This window comes from Leuciscus leuciscus (assembly GCF_965113295.1).
Source record: "Leuciscus leuciscus genome assembly, chromosome: 3".
NCBI classification, from domain to species: Eukaryota; Metazoa; Chordata; class Actinopteri; order Cypriniformes; family Leuciscidae; genus Leuciscus; species Leuciscus leuciscus.
This window is the reverse complement of record NC_138727.1, coordinates 49,302,727-49,324,606: the sequence shown is the minus strand read 5'-3', so window position 1 is coordinate 49,324,606 and position 21,880 is coordinate 49,302,727. Positions and strand designations below refer to the sequence as shown.

Below are 21,880 nucleotides of genomic sequence, written 5' to 3'. Positions count from 1 at the left end.
TGCTTTTTGCTCGCGGGTTTCTCTATAGAGCTCCCCCTACAGCTTCGGAATAGATCTTTGACAACACTGTCGTCAAAACTCGTTGGCGACTCTCCCCCCTCCCATCTTCTCCCGCTGGTCATGTGCATTTGTTTTCAAAGAACCCGGCAAACGCACGGAGCCATGTCCACTGAGGTATGTATGATACACAGAAGGCTAGCATATAAATGTTTAGATAGTGTATGTGTGCAGTGCCGTAAAGCAATTCATTACATCGCGAGACCTGATATCACGCGATACTTCCTGACGCTGAGGCCAAACCTTCCTGACGCTGAGGCCCGCCGGCCCAAAGTTGAAAGGGTGGTTTTTCGGCTCACAGGCGCTTGGGGGGTGCGAGACGACCACCATTCAACCCACAAAAAGTCATATAACTATTCCAATGACTCCGAAGCTGTTCGGTTAAGGTAAAAAAGTTACTTAGTTCACCTTTAACTACTGGAGTATGTGGGTCACATAACTTAATTCAAATTTTCTGTGCAGAAAATCTCTTTTGTCAGTTTGACCTAAAGCCAACATGTCCGTCCATAGGCTGGACATTCTGACTTTGTATAAAGTAGGCATATATTAATCTTACTTATTTCTGAAAAAAATAAAATGACATACAATACACCTGCTAATATTAATTGTGAACATTGTCTTAAGATGTTGAAATAGAAAATTAAGTAATTTGTTGATCATGCTGTTATTTACCGCATTTTGAAAAGTATGTATCCCCTGAGATACGTTGCCAGATTAGGGTATAAAAAAGGGATTATCCACAGTATTGACAATGAATGGTGTCTCAAGGTAAACTGGGCTCTCTGTACTGGTCATTGCATTATTGCGTATTCCGGGGTGATGGGTGAGGGGTGGGTTGTCGGTGGTTGGGGGGCAGGTAGAAATCTCGTTCCAGGGCCGGGGCCCTAAGAGAAGATCCTTATAGTCCCTCCTGGCCTCAGGGCCCCCTGTACACAGTCCCCTTTCTCAATCTATGTATTTTGAGTTAAAAAATTGTGCAAATGGTTATATTCAATTCTCATATTGAATATAATATAATTAGTGCTGAGCAATGATTAATTATGATTAATCAGATCCAAAATAAAAGTTTGTGTTAATATATGTATACTATACATATATATTAATATACATAATATATGTGTGTGTACGGTGTATAATTATTTTGTAAATATAAATACACACATATTTATATATTTAAGAAATATTTGCATGTATATACTATATTTATATTTATACATAATTTATATTATATTTAAATATTTGATATATAAATAAATTTTTCTTAAATATATACATGCATGTGTGTGTATTTATATATACAAAATAATTATACATAGTACACAAACATATATTATGTAAACACAATTTTTTTATTTTAGATGCGATTAATCGCAATTACTCGTAGCCCAGCACTAAATATAATATTCTAATATTCAAATAAAACTGATATTATTAAATTTAGTTGACTACATCTTTGCATTTTTAACAAGATATTAACTTGTAGAGTTTCACGCAGCTCATTTTATGGTAAAACAGGGGTGTACAATCCTGCTCCTGGAGGGCTACCATCCTGCAGAGTTTAGCTCCAACTCTGATCAAATACACCTGAAAAGTCTACTAAAGTCTTCAGGGTTACTTAGAAAATTATAAGTTTAATCATAAATCACATTATATGATTGATTAGGGATGGAGCTAATGCCTGCATGACAGTGGACCTCAAGGGCTAGAGTTTCCCACACCTGAGGTTGAAGGTTTTCCAGTCTTGCCTATTTTAGGGTTAAAGGCATAATTCACCCAAAAATGAAAATTAGCCCATGATTTACTCACCCTCAAGTCATCCTAGGTGTATATGACATTCTTCTTTCAGACGAATACATTTATATTAAAAAATGTCCTGGCTCTTCAAAAAATTCATGGGGAAAAAAACTTTGTATTTATACTAAAAGGCCTTTTACTTGCTAAAAAAAAAAACTATAAACTATCAACCAGACAACAGAAGGCAAGTAGTAGATTGTGTGCAACAGGTTTTTGATGTTGATAATTTAGTTCAAATATGATACAGTAGGAATTAAAGAATTAAAATAACATTATTCTTGTTTCAGTTAAGATTAATATTTGATCTTACGTTAGTTTCTCCAGTTTACAGTGAGGATCCTTCAGTCCATCAGAAAGCAGCGTCAGACCGTTATCTCCTATTTTATTACCAGACAGATTCAGTTCTCTGAGGTGTGAGTTTGATCTCAGAGCTGAAGCCAGAGCAGCACAACCTTCAGCTGTGATCTCACAATATCTCAACCTGTAGAAAACAATGATACACACTTTAATCTCTCAGTTCAGCAGTAACTACACAACCAGAGAGAGACTGTGATATTAAATATTAAATCTGTGGGTTTAATGTTTTTTATTTTATTTACTTTTCATTTACTTTTGCTTTATTTTGTTATTGTAAATCATTATGATTTGAACAATATAAGGAGAATAATCCCGTAAAACATTATTATTCTTGTCTCTGTTAAGATTAATGCATGACCTTACGTCAGTTTCTCCAGTTTAGAGTGAGGATCCTTCAGTCCATCAGAGAGCAGTTTCAGACCTTTACCTCCTATTATATTCTCAGACAGATCCAGTTCTCTGAGGTGTGAGTTTGATCTCAGAGCTGAAGCCAGAGCAGCACAACCTTCAGCTTTGATCTCACAATTAATCAACCTGCAGAACAACGACACACACTTTAATCTCTCAGTTCAGCAGGAACTACAAAACCACAGAGAGACTGAGATATTAAGCATTCAATCTGTGTGGGTTTAATGGTTTTATTAGATTTGTTTACTTTTGGTTTATTGTGTGTTAATGTAAATCAGGAATGGGCAACTTCGGTCCTGGAGGGCCCTAGGGTCCTACAGAGTTTAGCTCCAACCCTGAAAAAAATCACCTGCCTGTAATTTTCTAGTAATCCTGAGGACCTTGATTAGCTTGTTCAGGCGTATTTGATTAGGGTTGAAGCTAAACTCTGTAGGACAGTGGCCCTCCAGGACCGAAGTTGCCCATCCCTGATGTAAATCATTTGAATAACAAAAAGAGAATAATCCCTTAAAATTATTTCATTTGTGTTTCAATTAATGTATGATCTTACGTTAGTTTATCCAGTTTACAGAGACGATCCTTCAGTCCATCGGAGAGCAGCGTCAGACCTCCATTTTCTATTTTATTCCATGATAGATTCAGTTCTCTGAGGTGTGAGTTTGATCTCAGAGCTGAAGCCAGAGCAGCACAACCTTCATCTGTGATCTCACAATCCCAAAACCTGCAGAACAATGACACAATCTCTCTTAGTTCAGCAGGAACTACACAACCACAGAGACTGAGATATTCAATTTTAAATCTGTGTGGGTTTAATGTTGCTTTTGTTTACTTTTGCTTTATTATGTGCTAATGTAAATAAATAATAATAATGTAAAAAATATAACAATTTGATTCTTGTCTCAGTTATAATGAATGTATGATTGTACCTCAGTTTCTTCAGTTTACAGTGATGATTCTTCAGTCCATCAGAGAGCAGATTCACTCCTGAGTCTTGCAGTTTATTCCCAGTCAGATCCAGTTCTCTGAGGTGTGAGTTTGATCTCAGAGCTGAAGCCAGAGCAGCACAACCTTCAGCTGTGACACCAGAACATCTCAACCTGCAGAAAAACGACACACACTTTACTTTCGCAGTTCAGCAGGAACTACACAACCACAGAGAGACTGAGATATAATACTAAATCTATCTGGGTTTAATGTTTTTATTACTTTTTGTTTACTTTTTCTTTATTGTGTTATCATATATCACTATAATCCAAAAACAATAATCCCTTAAAATTATTTTATTCATTGATTGTACTGAAATGTGTGTTGGCAGTGCCTGTACACAACCATCATGAAATGATAAAAATCCATCCAGTGTTTTTTTTCTTATCTTCTTATATGTTTTCCCCCATCTCAAATCAAGCCGTTCGACCGTGTGACGTCACACGGTCAGACGCCCCTCCCACGATTGTTGATTGACAGCAGCGTTTCAACACAGACCCGCCCTCGCTCGTGAGCGAGCTGTCAATCATAGTCTGCGCGTCATTGTTGATACGCTGGAGCACTGTCTATGAGCAGTTGTGGTGTTCTGTTCTTGGGTGTAATAAGGAACACCGCAGTCATTTTGATGTTCCTAAATCCGAACCGCTGAAGACGCAGTGGCTGAGTTTTGTTTTCGAAGGGAATATTCCCCACGATCAACGTCAATGCTCTCATGTTTGCGCGAATCATTTCACCAGACTGCTTTATAAACGAGAACATTGAAAAAGGTATTAGCTCCTGTCTGAGTATGTGTTGTTTATGTGCCTAATAACTGTCATAGTCTCACAGACTGCTTATTTTCTAAACAGATCAGTAAAATTTTTGTGCTTCAGCCCTGACAGTTACCTAACACTGCATAGATAACGTTACGCATCACGGACAAGCCTACATTTACCGAAAAATAAGTTTTTCATGACCATTAGCTGTAACATCAATCTGTCAATGAACTAACGTATACATCAGTAAACACATGGCGTTCGTATCTCACTACTCTACCCTGCCAGTACACACAAAGATAGATCAGTGACATTACGTTAACCAACCATTCAGAAACGTCCTGTTTTCCGACTCCGGCTCAAATTGATACGGTTGCACAGTGTCCTCAGAGACTCCTGCTGCCATTCTTCAAAATATACCCTCAACTGTTGTCAAGGCAACACTCCACGTGTGTTGTTGTGGCAAAACGCCCCACAGAACAGAGGGGCGGGGTGAGCAAAGCTCATTATCATTTAAAGACACATGCACTTAAAAGGCTTGCGAAAAACATAGCTGTTTTTGACCAGGTAAAATGAGTGTTTTCTTACAATACTAATAAGAATTTTTAATTAAAGTATATTTCAAACTTTTAATTTAGACCCTAAAGAATCATATTAGCTTGTACAAAAATGGCATTATATGACCCCTTTAAGGTATGATCTTACGTCAGTTTCTCCAGTTTACAGTGAGGATCCTTCAGTCCATCAGAGAGCAGCGTCAGACCATTGTCTCCTATTTTATTTCCAGACAGATCCAGTTCTCTGAGGTCTGAGTTTGATTGTAGAGCTGAAGCCAGAGCAGCACAACCTTCAGCTGTGACACCACAATCACTCAACCTGTAGAACAATGACACACACTTTACTTTATCAGTTCAGCAGGAACAACACAACCACAGAGAGACTGTGATATATTATACTAAATATTTTTGGGTTTAATGTTTTTATTACTTTTTGTTTACTTTTGCTTTAGTGTGTGTTAAATGTAAATTACAATCAGTAAAAAAATTATTAGGATAATAATCTCTTAAAATGGTATTATTCTTGCTTAAATTAAGACCAAGTTCAAGACACAAAGAACAGTTTAAGAGTGAGCTTCATCAACAATCACAGAGATTGCAACATGCAACAACCACAACATTCAAATAAACAGTGTCACAGAGCAAAAAAACACATTACTATCTCTGCAAAATAGTAATCGTAAATAATAATAATAGCCACATTTAAAACATGTTTTGTGATGATAAAACTCAACATTATTCTGATCTTGCGGTTTATTTGTCTGTGTTTTCCACACAGACTAATAGTTTGCATATTTTTGTACATGCAGAATAAAAGTCTCATCAATGTATAAGATCATGTAATAACCTCAAACAGGTTATTTTATTGGGAAAAGGTCAAAGTTCACTATATCAGAAGATTAGAGAGAGTCTCATTGAAAAAGCAACAGATGAGGCCTCACAGACATTCAAAGCCTAAAAACTAGTATCTTAATCTCAATTTCACAGTTGTGGAAACGAAGAGCGTGACAAGTGTGTCTTTTTGTTAAAAAAAACAGGCCAAATTAATAATGCCAACCAAAGACAACAATGAACAGAGAAGCATAGCACTACAAGACATCTGGTGATTGTCCTCAGACTTACTGAGCTGATCTGGAGGCTTCAACTACAGGCAAGAGCTTCTGAAGTAATTCATCCGTTGACATGTGGTTTTGGCCTTTTTTTCTGCTTCTGTATTTACTCAAATGAAACTCATCCAAACACTCGGAAGTTAATAAAACAAAGACAACAGCTGACCACTGTGACGAGGACAATCTGGTGCTTGAAAGACCTCCAGATCCGAGACACTCCTGGATTTCATTTACGAGAGAAAGATCACCCAGTTCATTTAAACAGTGGAACAGATTGATGGATTTTTCTGGTGAGGGATTCATTCTTATTCTCGTCTTAATGTATTCAATCGTTTTATCTTTACTGTACAAGATTTTTCTAACATGTGTCAGAAGGCCTTTCAGAAGCTTCTGATTGGACTCCAGCGAGAGACCCAGAAGAAACCGCAGGAAAAGATCCAGATGTCCATTTCTACTCTGCAGAGCCTTGTCCACAGCTCTCTGATGCAGGTCAGATATCGTGTGACACATGAACTCGTGTGCATGTTTTGAGCTGAGGGTTTCATTGAGCACATCCCTCTTGTACAGCAGGAATGAAAGCAGCACATAAAGAGCTGCTAGATGCTCCTGAATGCTCAGATGAACAAAGCAGAAGACTTTTCCCTGATACAAGCCCAACTCCTCTCTGAAGATCTGAGTGCACAATCCTGAGTAAACTGATGCCTCTGTCTCATCAATGCCACACTCTCTCAAGTCTTCCTCATAGAAGATCAAGTTGCCTTTCACAAGTTGCTGAAAGGCCAGTTTCCCCAGTTTGAGGATCATGTCTTCATCTTTCACTTTCTTCTCATAGTCCTTCTCATGTTTGATGTTGGTCTGAATGATCAGAAAGTGTGTGTACATTTGAGTGAGAGTCTTGGGAATCGATCCACTCTCTGCTTCACTCAACATCTTCTCTAAAACAGTGGCTGAGATCCTACAAAACACTGGGATGTGGCACATGATGAAGAGGCTCCTTGATGACTTCAGGTGTGTGATGATTTTATCGGCCAGACTCTTTTTACTGATTCTCTTCCTGAAGTATACCTCCTTCTGTGGATCATTGAATCCTCGAACCTCAGTCACTCGATGGACACACTCAGAGGGAACGAGATCGGCTGCTGCTGGTCTGGAGGTGATCCAGATGAGAGCAGAGGGAAGCAGATTCCCCGCAATGAGGTTCGTCAGCAGCACGTCCACTGAGGCTGATTCAGATATATTACACAGTTTCACATTAAAATCCAGAGACAGACGACACTCATCCAGACCATCAAAAACAAAGACCACTTTATATTCACCATTAAATGGTTTCATTTCTTTGGTTTCAATGAAAAAAACCTGCAGAAGCTCTGAGAGACTGAGGTTTTTGTCCTTCATTAGGTTGAGCTCTCTGAAAGCAAGTGGAAACATAAGCTGGATCTCCTGATTCTCTGTCCCTTCAGCCCAGTCCAGGATGAACTTCTGCACAGCGACTGTTTTTCCAATGCCAGCGACTCCCTTTGTCAGCACAGTTCTGGTGGGTTTGTCTTGTCCAGATAAAGGTCTAAAGATGTCAGTGCATTTGATTGGTGTGTCCTCTGTTGCTGCTCTCCTGGATTGAGTCTCAATCTGTCTCACCTCATGCTCATTATTGATCTCTCCACAATCACTCTCTGTGATGTAGAGATCAGTGTAGATCTCATTCAGCAGTGTTGGGTTTCCCTGATTTGCTGTTCCCTCATAAAGACACTGAAACTTCTTCCTCAAATTTGATCTAAAGGTCTTGAGGGCTTCAGCATGTTGATGGTCACTGCTGTAAGATTAAAATAAAAAATTGTTAGATAACTTATATGCATATGCAATATAGTTGTTAGATAACCAATATGTATGCAGTATAATAGGCATGATGTATATTGCCATATTGTCATATCAGTATATGTCTTTATCATTTACATTTAAGGTTTAACACAATATTAGAGAGATAGAGAAAGAAAAAAAAAAACCTTCCCTGAAGAAGCCACAAAGGTCTCCTCCACCCACCCTTTCTTTTTATGAAGCTGCCTGAAATTACTGGCATAGGCGAGGGCTTGACATTAACACCCGCCAATGGAAGAAATAAAGGAGTCAGGGACCAAAGATGGTCTACTCCCAAAAAAACTCCATGAAAACAGGAACCTGCACAAAACGTAGGGTTCAAAACAAACGGGCTGTAACCATAAAGGTTGGGAGGCTGGATTAATAGGGAAAGCGGGCCATTCACCCCCGCAAGAGCTCCATCTCCTTTAGGTGGCAAACATGGTCAAACATCTCGCAGTAGGTCCATGACTTCAAGTGACTCAACTGTTCATTGAGTCCAGCAAGAAAAAAAAATGCATTAATTGTAACTCACCAAAACCTATAGCCCCTGGAATGCTTCAAGGAGGGGTTGCGCATATTCATTGATTGCAAACTGCTCTGAAACGTCAAGCCTGTAGAATGCGCAACAGTGGTGTGTTTTCATTTCACAATGTGTAGTGCTGATATTTATGTAATTAGCTAAATCACAGCTTTTTTAATTTAATAATCACATTACGCCGTATTTGATTTCTGGTTTTCCATCCCCTGAATTAAGATTCAGATAATTCGATTTTTTTAATGATCTTTTTATTGTCACACATGCTCCCAAAAACATTTTACAGTTCGCACACATTTGTATATAATTTTTTTTATAGTATACTTTGCGTTTTATGCATTTAGAGATTTTTCATACTTTTGAGTATGAATGCATTTTTAGCGTTAAGAATATAGTATGACAAACTATTAATCTTAACTATTAATTATTTTCATGTTAAGTGACACTTTAAATAAGACACTCATTAAAGGTATAGTGGAGGATTTTCTTTTTCCGGGTCGATCATCAAGACTATTGGTCCTCCTAATTGTCAATCATTCTGGTGATATGTTTACGTAAGGCCGTCGTATGTGCTCGTCCTTTCTGCGCATGCGCACTTTCAGGTGTATACATGTATGAGTGGTGAGCTACGGTTTCAGCCATTCATTGAAGCTCGCCGTTCTCACCGGGTTTTTTCAAAATGTCTGAGGGTCGCAAGAGAAAAGTGTCTACGAATTGTATGACAAGAAGAGAAAGGCCTCTGAAGAAAGAAACAAGACCAGAGTGTTTTTGGGAGAATATTTCACATGCTGGCGTGCGCTAAAAGCAGAGGTTGGGCTTCCCACTGATGCCTCAGTCGCGAAGTTTCTACTCGACAGGTAAAGTTTGGCATGCTATTTGGAAAAATCCATTTAAAATCACTGCTAGTAAAAGTTAATGTAAGCTATGATTAGCGATCTTGCAACTTGTAAACAGAGCGTGCACGAGGAGAACTAGGCTCGTGCATGCTCTCTCGTGCACACGTTTAGCGTTCCCTCTCAGGAGCAGGTAGAGTGTTGCGCATGTGCATTTTTTCAAAAAGTGGAGAGGGCGGTTCTTTTCTAAAATTCGGGAAAATCCTCCACTATACCTTTAAGGACTAGCAAGCCAAATAATAAACTGAATTTGTAAATACTTAGTACTTAGCAAGTCTTAAGATGCAAGTTGTAATTTGTGGCACTTCACATTTTATATGGTTTAAATGTGGCCCTGTCTGAACTGGAGTACCCTGGTCTAGTATCTTGACCCCACCCCCTACTTCCCCGTTACTGATTCATTTTTATCTAGTTATTTGCCTTTACCGGAGTCGGTCTGTTTAGATCAGTTCTCTTGTTTAGTTGTGTACCTGTTTTTGTTTGTTTAATTGTCATTTCCAGTTTTTCATTCTTTTTGGGTCCTCTCATGGGCCTTTTGTTTTTCATCACAGTTTGGCTGTAGCCTGGACTTACAGTTAAACCCCTGGTGTTAAATTAATGCTTTGTGTTTATATGGGAACCACCAGCAGAGTGTTAAAAGTAACACTGAAGCAGTGTTAATAAGAGAATTAAGTGATTAATTGAGTGATGACTGAGTATTATTGAAGACACCTGATGTTAACAAGCAGAATCACTGAAGAAAAGAGAAACACAAGAACTTCAACTGACTTCCAGCCACAGCCTTACGCCGGTTTCACACTGCACGCGTTAGCAGCGCGTATTTTTTTCGCCGCCCATGTTAACAGATTAGAGCATTCACACCGCACTCAGAGGCGGCGCGGCAGCGCGTAGCAGGAGCAGAGCAGGAGCAGCAGTGCCGCGACAGTTTCGGCGCCCAGTCTATTTTTGCTGCGCCGCTTACGCTGAATTAAAGTGACAATGCATTGATCATGGCCAAAATACACTGCAGTTTTACCCAAAAAGCGCATTGATGATATCTATTGTGTTTTAAACAGTCAATCAAATGACCAACAGCAATTTAAAAAGAAAACAAATGTCCAAAAACAAACTTGTTGCCCGAACAATAAAAACAAAGATGAACCAAAAGTTATATAAATTAAATTATTAATAAAATAAGCTTCTTGACAAGTCTTTTCTCTTAAATGTATTTGAAAACGAAATAAAGCCATGCCAACTTATCCATTATAGAGTACTCTGTCTGTAGCCTACACACGCCGCGGTTCAGCCGCGTGTGACAAACGCTGCTAGTGTGAAAGCAAAACGCGCGTGTCCTGCTCCCGCTCACCATACGCACTGCTCCTGCGCTGCTTATGCTCTGCTAACGCGTGCAGTGTGAAACCGGCGTTAGATGAAATCAACTGAAGATAAAAGACATTATGGGGCTGTTTACACGACATCATTTTCAATTAAAAACAGAAAACTTTTTACGCATTTTGGCCATAAATGTACACAACAACAACGTTCTGGGGGACTGAAAATGCAAACTTTTGAAAATTGTTCTAAGTGAAAGTGCCATTATTGTGTACACGTGTACATGCATTGTGTAGACATCATACATTTAGACTAAAAAGATATACGAATTTGTGAAAACGGTGAAGTCATGAGAATACATATTAAATGTTCAGCCTATAGATGCGTAGTTTTTCTTAACATAAAACATTTTCTTGGCATGCATAATACAGCGTTTCATGCTGCAATGCATGCTGGGAGTCATGAGATTTAAAATATGGTGGCTCCTAGCATAGATTGCGGCTTCCCATATAGGCAAGGCAAGGCAAGTTTATTTATATAGCACATTTCATACACAATGGTAATTCAAAGTGCTTTACATAGAATAAATTAAATTAATCAAAAGAAATAAGAATAATTAAAACAGTTTAGAATAAAAAAGAAAAGAAAATACAGTACAATCAGTCAAACAAACAGTGGCACGTACAGTGCTCATTCAGTAAATGCACAGCTAAACAGATGTGTTTTGAGTCTGGATTTGAATGTGACTACTGTAGGAGCACATCTGATCTCTTTTGGAAGCTGGTTCCAGCTGCGCCTGGCCAAAGCCCTTTTAGGCAAGTCGTGCCACTCGGCCGCCATCTTGGCAACGCCTCCGGGCAGCTATTTCGGACTAACAAGACCAGGCTCCTATCTAAATGAATGGGCAGAGAGTCAGAACTGCACTGTCACTGGTCACCGGGACATAAAAACTGCATGTATAGAAACATCAATAAAATATTATAAAAATCGCTGAAAAAGTTTGATGACTTTGCCCCAAAATAAGGTTTAAAACGCTTTTTCCCTCACAGGTTATACTTTTACAACGCATGCGCAAGGGTTCACGACACACCAACTTCATTTACGTCTCTATCCAGAATGCCGGTGTTGTGCAATATTCAATGTCAATATTGTTCTCCATTATTTAAATATAAGCAGGTTTGCACTTTATCAGTAATAACAATGTATTGTATAGATCAGTTGTTTTAACTATTCATTAAAATGAATCGGTTCAAACTAGGAGTCATTAGTTCGCGAATTGGACGTGTCATACGGTTGTGTGATTATCCCAGCAGTTAGGACATGGACATCCCACAAGGTTAGTGTCAACACAGAAAACATTACATCACTGGATAGGTTTTTTCGTTTATAGAGAGTAATTTTATGTCAGCTGAATGTGCAGAATGCTTTTCAGAGAAGATCAGGCAATGTATTTTAGCACAATTCACACCTAACGGTAATTCACGGAAAAAAAATCTCCGAATGCTCCAACATGAAACTTTGGTCTTCCGACCTTTTACTATCATGTCGTTTTATTTTGATTAATATGCGTGCGGGAGAGAGAGCAAGACAGCGCTTAATTTGGAGACGGTGAAGTCTTGTTTACACTTTCGCCTGGCTCCGAAGAGAGAGAGAGTGCGCGCGCGCGCGACCGGGTCTCTCTCTCTCTGCTTGTTCTTTCAGTTAAATATGCGCCCTGTCACAAGCGCAGCAGTTCATCTATATTACTCACCGATCAAATAAGACATATTTTGTGTCTTTTACTTAGAATGTAAGGTAACATATTTGTGGTCAATATAAAATGCTTTAACTACCTTGGTAGCTGTCGCAAAACCTTAACTGTGTCATGTGTCAGTGGAACCAGACGATAGGCTTAAATGTTTCCCGGCTTGACTGTTAAAAGCAGATGATTGGCTTTCCAGCGGGAGGGGCGGGACATGTGCATACAACCGCCATCTTTGCCGTTACGGGTTTTCCTTATATAGTTGTATTGAGGATTGAGGAAGTGGCATGTCTCTTATATAAATTGTCTCTGGCCTGGCATAATAGGTAAAAGCGGACTTGCCATGCTTACAGTGAAACAGTGATATTTCTAGCTGAGTGATCTGTTGGTTTTATATTCAGTGAGCATATCTGCAATATATTGAGGTCCTAGGCCATTGAATGATTTATATACCAGTAATAATACTTTAAAATCAATCCTAAATCTAACTGGGAGCCAGTGTAAAGACCTGAGGACTGGTGTGATATGTTCATATTTTCTGGTTCTGCTCTGCATTCTGTATGAGCTGCAACTGTCTTATTGACTTTTAGGGGGGGGGGGGGGGCATCTCATTCTTGCAATATTTTTCAGATGAAAGTATGGTGATTTAGTTATTGCTTTGACATGACTACTGAAACTAAGGTCTGACTCTAGAGTCACACCAAGATTCTTGACTTGATTTTTAGTTGTTTGACCCCTAGAGTGAAGGTATACATTCACCTTGACTGTGCGTTCACACCGGACGCGAATAGCGCGTCAAATTCACGTCTACCGCGTCTAGTTTGACGCGTGACCACTTTGTGTTAATTCGCGCGTCTGACGCGCGTAAAAACTAAAGTTTGAAGCGAAATTTACGTGCGCCGGAGGCAAAAGTTTTGAAACCCGTTGGTGGCCATCTTTTTTAGATGTTTATCGAGCATTAGCATTAGCATTAATCGAGAGAGTCACCGCTCGTATATGCTCTGGAGAGCAGAAACAGCTGCGTAGGGGACATCGTCGCTGTACTCGGGTCCACCAGACCCTCCGGAGGGTTTCAGGAGTTTCACAATTTGCTCCAGGAGCTAGGTTTGGTGGACCTAACGGTGAGGACGCTGACGAGGACAGCGTAGGCCGTATAAGGCCTCGGCATCGAGTGGTCTATGCCTGTCGAGCCCGCGCTCTACAGCCCGGCGCGAGGTTCACCCTCGCCCGCACCCACTTAATCTGTCATTTATTTTTGTTTTGATAATAAATGGAGCCAGCCTCCAAAAGTGAAACCTGTCCTGTGATAAAAAAAAAAAGGTTTTATACACTAAATTGTGTTTGTTGTCTTTACATTAGAATAATAATAATAATCTTTCATATAATCTAGAATAGATATGGAATAAATAGCATTCAATACAAAATGAGTATCTCTCATATATTGAAATCGAGTTATGTGAAAGATTTGCTTTGCACACCAAGCATTTTAGTCATATTACAAAATAATTTATCGAGGCCAAACATAAAATAACATTATAAACTGTCACTTCACCACGTGACAGCAGCAAGCAGGCTCCTGATTAGTTAACGCGGCGCGAATTGACGCAGAAGTTCAGATTTTTCAACTCGAGCGGCAGACGCGAATTCGCGTCAAACGCGAGAATGCACAAAAAGCACTACATAAAACATTCGCGCCTGACGCGCGAATGAGGCGTATTCGCGTCTACCGCGCCGCGCTCTACGCCTCATTCGCGCCGCAGGAATTTTTTACGCGCGTAACGCGTCTTTGCATTGACTTAACATTGAAATCACTCACGCCTGACGCGCTATTCGCGTCCGGTGTGAACGCACCCTTGAGAACTTCATCTTTGTTTCCAAACCCAATGACTTCAGTTTTGGCACATCCAACTGTTTAATTAATCAATGCATTGGCACAGGGAGTCAATGGGGCTGTAATCGTTAGGGCATAGGGCTAAGTAGATCTGTCTGTCGTCTGCATAGCTGTGGTAAGCAATTTGGTTCTTTTTCATTATTTGGCTCAGTGGGAGCATGTATAGGTTGAACAGGAGTGGCGCAATAATTGAGCCTTGAGGGACTCCGCATGTCATGGATGGTCTCCTATAGTCACATAATAACCTATCCCTCCTTAGTATGACCTGAACCATTTTAGGACTATCCCAGAAAGCCCCACCCAGTTTTCCACCCTCTCTAGAAGTATGTTGTGATCGACAGTGTCAAATGCAGCACTGAGGTCGAGTAGTACCAGCACTGATATGCCTGTATCAATATTTAAGCTAATATCGTTTATTATATTTATGAGCGCTGTCTCTGTGCTGTGGTGCGGTCGGAAACCAGATTGAAAATTGTCAAAGTATCCATTCAAGCTTAAGAATTTGTTCAGCTGATTGAAGATAACTTTTTCAATGATCTTGCCTATGAAAGGAAGATTTGAGATCGGTCTATAGTTGCTTACTATGGTCTTATCCAGATTGCTCTTTTTCAGGAGGGGCTTGACAACTGCAGTTTTCAGGGAGTTTGGAAAACTCCCAGAGAGAAGTGAGGCATATAAACACAGATGAGAGTTAATTTAATGTCAGTGATTTAACTGTGCAAGCATTTGTTTCCTGATTATAACGGGAGGTCTTTGCAAGAGTGCAGAATGCCGTTAGCTCATTGACGTGATGACAGCTCCAGTCATTGTAATGGGAGCACACTTTGCTTGCTTTCTGTTTAACCCATTCAAAATTTGAATACATTTCTTTTTTTTTATGCTGCAAAGAGGACCATTGTCCACTTACACACTGTAAAGTAGAGTCATGCACAGGTCCTGTTTGATGAACCCTTAGTACTAAACAGAACACCCACCTGTAATCTTTCAGTAACACTGTGACACCCCGCAAAAAATGTGTAACTATCCAATCCAATCCAATCCACTCCAATCCACCTTTATTTATAAAGCACCTTAAAAACAACACTGTTGACCAAAGTGCTGAACACAGTCTATAAATAAACAATAACATACAACAAAGACACAATAACAATAAAAATAAAACAATAAATAAAAATAAAAATAAATGCAACAGTAATACAAAACTGAAAGTCAACAATCAAACTGAGTTAAAAGCCAAAGAAAATAAATGAGTTTTAAGACGGGATTTAAAAACAGGAAGAGACTCAGTCAGTCTGATGTGCAAAGGCAGCTCATTCCAGAGTCTCGGAGCTGCCACGGCAAACGCTCGGTCACCTCTTAATTTTCGTTTGGTCTTGGGGACAACCAGCAGTGCCTGGTCAGCTGACCGGAGCGAACGAAAGGGGGTGTAGGGCACGAGCAGATCAGACAGATACTGGGGGGCCAGGCCATGTAGACATTTAAAAACAAATAAAAGAATTTTAAAATCAGTGCGAAAGTGCACAGGGAGCCAGTGGAGGGATTGGAGAATGGGTGAGATATGGTCAAATTTTCGAGTTCCAGTTAAAAGACGAGCAGCTGCATTTTGGACTAATTGTAATCGTGCCATAAGTGATTTGCTAAGACCAGTATAAAGTGCATTACAATAATCTAAACGAGTGGTGATAAAAGCATGGATTAAAATTTCAAAATCAGTTCGAGATAAAAGCGGTTTTACTTTGACTAGTTGCCTCAGCTGGAAGAAGCTAGTCTTCACCACTGCACTAATCTGGGCATCCAGTTTTAAACGACCGTCCAACTTGACTCCCAGGTTTGTAATAGTGATGCTCCGATCAGCATTTTTGGGGCCGATCACCGATTACCGATCACCAAAATCATGATCTGCCGATTGCCGATCACAGAATGGAAATATGCTAGAGTCAAGAAAATCTTGAAGAACCACCAATATTTATTTAATTGTAGAAAACAAGATAACATAAGGCTACTGTAGGCCACCTTTTCCAAATAAGGCACAGTATAATTTTTCAAAACAAAGAGGGGTCAGGCAGACTACAATGGATGTAGTTGAGGAACTAACTACATCAGATCCAAAAAAGAAAATAATGACAATGACATTTGAGGTTATTAAAACAGTAAGTCCCGCCCCTCGACTGCCAAAAATAAAAGTGTTCGAGCGAGCAAAATCAGCAGGCGAGAGGAGATCAAGCGCGAGAGTGTGGGGAATGATCATGCGCGCGCGCGAGGGCAGAGATGTCATGCGCCCGCGCAGGGTTTGAATGAGCTCGCGAGTTCCCGTTTCCCTCGCGCGTAGATCTGTTATCCTCTCGCGAATGTCATTTACCGCGCGCGCCAGCATCAGTTGTGCGCTCGTTTATAATTGCCATTGAATTGCCGTCATAGGAGAACTCATTTTGCCACTGTTAAGCAAGCTCTGCTCTGCTGTTGTGTTGCCGCGCATGCGGAAAAGTTGCGCGAGTTATTTACGTCACGTGATCGTCTTTTTTGATCGGCGCTTTTGGGGGTTGCCGATCAAGCAATTTTTTGCCAATATCGGCCGATCATGATCGGCGGCCGATCAATCGGAGCATCACTAGTTTGTAACCACAGGGCTAATGTCTCGGGTTAGACAACCCAGGTCAACAGGAACCGCAGTAGCTGAGTCACTAGGAGCAAATAACACAATCTCAGTTTTGTTCTCATTTAAATACAAAAAATTCATAGCCATCCATGCTTTCACCTCATTCAGACACTCTAAAAGGGTTTTTGACTGACTTAGCGGCACATATATTTGGCAATCGTCAGCATAAAGATGAAACGAAACATTGTGACTTCTGAGGATTGACCCAAGAGGCAGCAGGTACATTGAAAAAAGTAGCGGCCCAAGGACAGACCCTTGAGGAACTCCACACGACAGAGAAGCCGAAGAGGACACAGCATCACTGACCTGAACTGAAAAACTTCTGCCTTCCAAATAGGACATAATCCAGGCTAAGGCCAACCCTTTAATGCCCACACAGTTCTCCAGTCGAGACAATAAAATTTGGTGGTCAACTGTATCAAACGCAGCCGTAAGGTCTAATAGCAGCAGAGCAACAGTATCACCAGAGTCCGAAGCCAGAAGAATGTCATTGAAAACCCTCAGCAGAGCTGTCTCAGTGCTGTGGGCTGACTTAAACCCAGACTGAAAAATTTCAGTTATACAATTGTCATTCAAAAATGTGCTCAGCTGCAGATAAACAACTTTCTCCATAATTTTGGAAAGCAAAGGGAGCTTAGAAATCGGCCGATAATTAGAGAGCTCAAGTCGGTCCAGACCAGGTTTCTTTAACAAGGGTTGAACAACTGCATGCTTAAAACTCATAGGTACGACTCCAGTAATTAAACTGACATTAACAATTTCAAGTATGCAGGGCGCCACTGTAGGAAAAACCTCTTTAAAAAGACGAGGGGGAATCACATCATTGGGGGAGCCATTGATCTTCATTTGACCAATAATCTTTTCTAAAAAAGGCAAGCTAACAGGCTCAAACTGGTTCAAAACAGCAGAACAGGTTACAAAAATGCCAGGGTCATACAAAGGTGGACCAATAAGGGCCCTAATGCTCTCCACCTTGTGAATAAAAAAATGAAGAAACTCCTCACACACTTTTGATGGGTTCTCAAAGCACTGAAGTTGTGGGACATTTAAAACAGTTTTGAGAGTATTAAAAAGAACTCGAGGATTGTGACCATGAGAAGAAATAATGTTAGAAACATGCTTGGTCTTTTCAGATTTTACAATTTTCTGATAAGAACACCAACTCTCTCTAAGTATCTGAAATGACACTTGGAGTTTATCCCTTTTCCACTTTCTTTCCGCCCTTCTGCACTCGCGTCTGGCAGCGCGGGTGACATCGTTCAGCCAAGGATCAGATCTCGGTTTGGACAGCCTGGTTTTCACGGGGGCTACCGTGTCTAATGCTGCTTGACAAGCAGCATTAAAACCAGCGCACAGATCTTCAACAGTTGTGTTAGGACAGAGAGAGACATAATTTAGATTAAAAACAGAGGAAAACTGAACAGCAGTGGAAGGGTTAACTATCCGACCACGGCGCACAGGAGCGCACGGTTTAACTACGACACAAGAGAGGGAAATTTCAAATACAACAGGCATATGATCAGAGAAAAAAGCATCACAGACTTCAAGATTAGAAACAGTTAAGCCATGAGTTAAAACCAGGTCAAGAGTGTGCCCACGTTCCTGCGTGGGGCCAGATACACACTGTACAAGATTAAAACACTCAATGACATTTAAAAAAGCGCTTGCCATTGGCTTTTCAGGACAGCACACGTGAATGTTAAAGTCCCCTACAATAAGGAGGCAGTCATACATTGGCACAAACTCAGCCAAAAAATGAGAAAAGTCAGTGATGAAATCCTTGTTGTATTTGGGTGGCCTATATACGAGTGCGCACAGCACTGGAGATGCACCGCTCAGTTCAAACAAATTCACCTCAAAGGTGGCAAAGGATACAGCGAGTGCGAGCTGTTTACACTTAAAATTTGTTTTATAGACTGTTGCCAGTCCTCCTCCACGACCTGACGTCCTCGGGGAGTTAAAGTACAAACAGTCAGACGGTAAAAGTTCACAAAAAGCACTCGACTCACCCACCGGAATCCACGTTTCCGTTACGCAGAGAAAATCCAGATCACGCGACTCAAAGAAGTCATTCAAGATGAAAGTTTTGTTTGCTAGCGATCTAGCATTCACCAGGGCAAACCTAACTGGATCCGGGGCTTTTGCAGCCAGTGTAGTCCGAGCAAGCGGCCGGAGATTCTGCTGATTCACCCCGCGCCAGCGGAGGTGAGGAGCCTGAACACGGCAAGCAGGGAGCCCCACGTCCAAGCCAGCCACTGGAACCAAACAGGAGTCGATCGGGTCCGCAGAACGCCACGGCGCGAGGCGACGAAATTCCGGACGGATTCCAGGCAAAATCATAGTAGAAGACGCCAGCCTGGTCCTCAATTTCACCAGCCAACCACCGCGTTTCCCCCGGCGTCTCCGGCGCGCTCTGCGCAAAAGTGGAGCTGACACACGGCGAAGGTGAGCTGGTATTCCCGTAAGAAACGGAGGACAGAAAGTTTTTTGGCCATCATGCTCAAATGGCACCACGTTTTTAATCAAGGGTCGAAGGTCTAGGAGTATTTGGCGGTCGTAGACCAGTAGAGAGTTGACATTTGCAATAATAATTGACAAAAATAACGAAAATACAAACAAAGTGCGCAGAGACAGACGGCAAGCCATAGACACCGGCGCCATCTTTATGAATATATGAAGCTTGTCTTTTTTCCATCACTCCTGAAACTCTGCAGTGTAAACATGGCAACAAAATTAATGTTGAGTACCCTTGCAGTAGACTAAAAACAAACAGAAGAGAACATGGCAATCCAACACAGAGACCATGTGCTCAACCAAAACAAAAGGAAAATGACAGCCCTGGTTCCAGGATCCCAACACTGGAAAAAACAGACTAGCCAGAACTGACCAGATCCTGACCCTATGCTCCAAATACAACACCCACAAAAGACAAACAAAACCAAAACACAGAAAAATGTATCTGGAAAATGGGAAGAATAAACAAATGATCCCAACAATACAAATAAAACCAGGACAAGAGTGTCAGGGCCCTGAAACAACATAAGTCTATCTGGATAAAAGTCTATCAAATGCATAAACGGAAATGTAAAAATGAATAAACAAAAATTGTGTAGTACAGCAATTACCTGAACCCAAGTTCAGTATGTCCAGGATTTATTGACTGGTCACTCTTCATGGACACACAGCTGGATTCTAGCGGGTCCAGTCTGTGCATTCAGATGAACACAAAAAGTGAATGTAATACATACACTCTTATATTAATCACTTTTGTAATGATTGATTGTTTAATGTATAATATTTATTAATATGTACTGTCCTACATAACAGAACGTCTAGGTTACTAACATTACGTCAGAACTAAATTGACGAATTGGGATCTTCCCTGAGATTTTTCCTGGGAATCCACTCCTCGCTTTCGAGTATATAAGGCGCCGTGCAAACACATTACGTTTTCAACTGAGGAACCAAGCCGGTGTCCCGGCTGTTCCAGCAGAGGTACAGGAGTTGTGGTGATGGGACGTAACGTCTCCGTACCCTCCTTCAGGGAACGGGGGTTACATTAGTAAACTAGACGTCCCCTATCAGTCAGTAACGTTCAACGTTACATCAGAACTGAACTTCCAGCGACCAGAGTAAGCTGTCTAGTTGAGGTGGAAGAAAGGACAGGGCTTTGCATGAAGAATGTCAATCACTGGTGTTCCTTCTGACCCTATACAGAGAGACTATACAGAGAGACCACAGTGGGGCAGCGATGTGGAGCACAGGGGTAGTGAGAGCAAAGGAGGCAGCAGAGCAATTTCTGTCAGAAAAAGGTGCCTTCCACGACTTTGTGATCTCCTCTTGGCACTTCCGGGAAGAAAGGAACCGGAGCGGGATGCTGCTCTGAAAATGTTGGATGGTTTGACTTGAGCCCGAAGCTCGCGGCGGCTTGGGAAAGCATGGCAGTCAGCTCCGGGTTGGACTTAAACAACACTACTCTCCCCGAAGGGGGCAGAGCAGCCGAAACTTCGTCCCCAGGGGACTCAAACCGACACTCTGATGCAGCGATCGGCGTCCGTTCCCCCGCGGGAGCCCCGAATGAGATGCTGAGTCCCCCATGGGAAGGACCAGCAAACGCAGCCATAAGCTCCACAGTCTGCAATGGAAAAGAGGAGTGGGAGGGCGATATCCTCATATCACCCTGTGTATTAACTGATGGCTCTCTGCTGTAATCCCAAAGATCCCAATTAGTCAGTTCAGTTCTGACGTAACGTTGAACGTGACTGACTGAACTATTAACTGTTATAGTCTACATATCGAAGCTGTAAATTATGATCTTCATTAAATACATTGAATACAGGCATTGAGGACACTTAACAACATTACATTTGAACAATTCTTTTAAAAGAATGTTAAAACAGATGTAATAAGATAAAGATACTTTAGTTCAGTGTTTACCTAAATCCATGATCAGTGTGTCCACCAAGCTTAGGTGGAGGATCCATTGACTGGTCACTCTTCATGGACACACAGCTGGGTTCTGGAGGGTCCAGTCTGTGGTTTGAAGTTGAACACAACAATGTTATTCAGACACTCTTATTAGCATGGCTATGTTTGATCACTCAATTTAATCAGTCCATTGTTGTTTATTGTCTTTGTGTAAATGCAAAGCTGTTTAAAGGGATACTTCAGGATTTAGCATTAAGCTTTGTATTAGTAGAAAACCTGTAGTATTTTCGAATTACCGTGCTTTCCACCCTCATATCCTCCTGAGACAAGAGATTTGTGCATTTTTTGTCTGGAAAAATCCTCCGATGACGCAAAAATCATCATTTTGCGTCATCTGAGGATTTTTTGGCCAGAGGCTAAAGACTACAGCCAGTAGGAGGGGCTGTCCCGCATGTTTTCAACCCGCCCATAGGAGGTGGGATCTCACTCACAGAATGTACACATAGTTTCAGCCGTCTTTCTTTGGAAGCTAAGCTAGCAGGCTCTTGTT

General features: G+C 41.0%; 2 protein-coding genes across 2 annotated transcripts in view; both read right to left on the bottom strand.

Moving 5' to 3' along the window:
* The window catches only part of LOC309494999 (NACHT, LRR and PYD domains-containing protein 12-like), a 180,760-nt gene that overhangs the window by 2,944 nt on the left and 155,936 nt on the right, over positions 1 to 21,880 (bottom strand). The window lies entirely within an intron of this gene.
* LOC309494997 (uncharacterized protein) overlaps positions 1 to 21,880 on the bottom strand; it is a 730,899-nt gene that overhangs the window by 637,803 nt on the left and 71,216 nt on the right. The window contains exons 7-14 of the mRNA XM_082164514.1: positions 21,340 to 21,435; positions 20,028 to 20,108; positions 6,035 to 7,831; positions 5,061 to 5,231; positions 3,543 to 3,713; positions 3,167 to 3,337; positions 2,572 to 2,742; positions 2,304 to 2,332 (exon numbers count right to left, since the gene is read on the bottom strand). Of these exons, the coding sequence (XP_082020640.1) occupies positions 2,304 to 2,332; positions 2,572 to 2,742; positions 3,167 to 3,337; positions 3,543 to 3,713; positions 5,061 to 5,231; positions 6,035 to 7,831; positions 20,028 to 20,108; positions 21,340 to 21,435 (2,687 nt within the window). The remainder of the gene's footprint in view (positions 1 to 2,303; positions 2,333 to 2,571; positions 2,743 to 3,166; positions 3,338 to 3,542; positions 3,714 to 5,060; positions 5,232 to 6,034; positions 7,832 to 20,027; positions 20,109 to 21,339; positions 21,436 to 21,880) is intronic.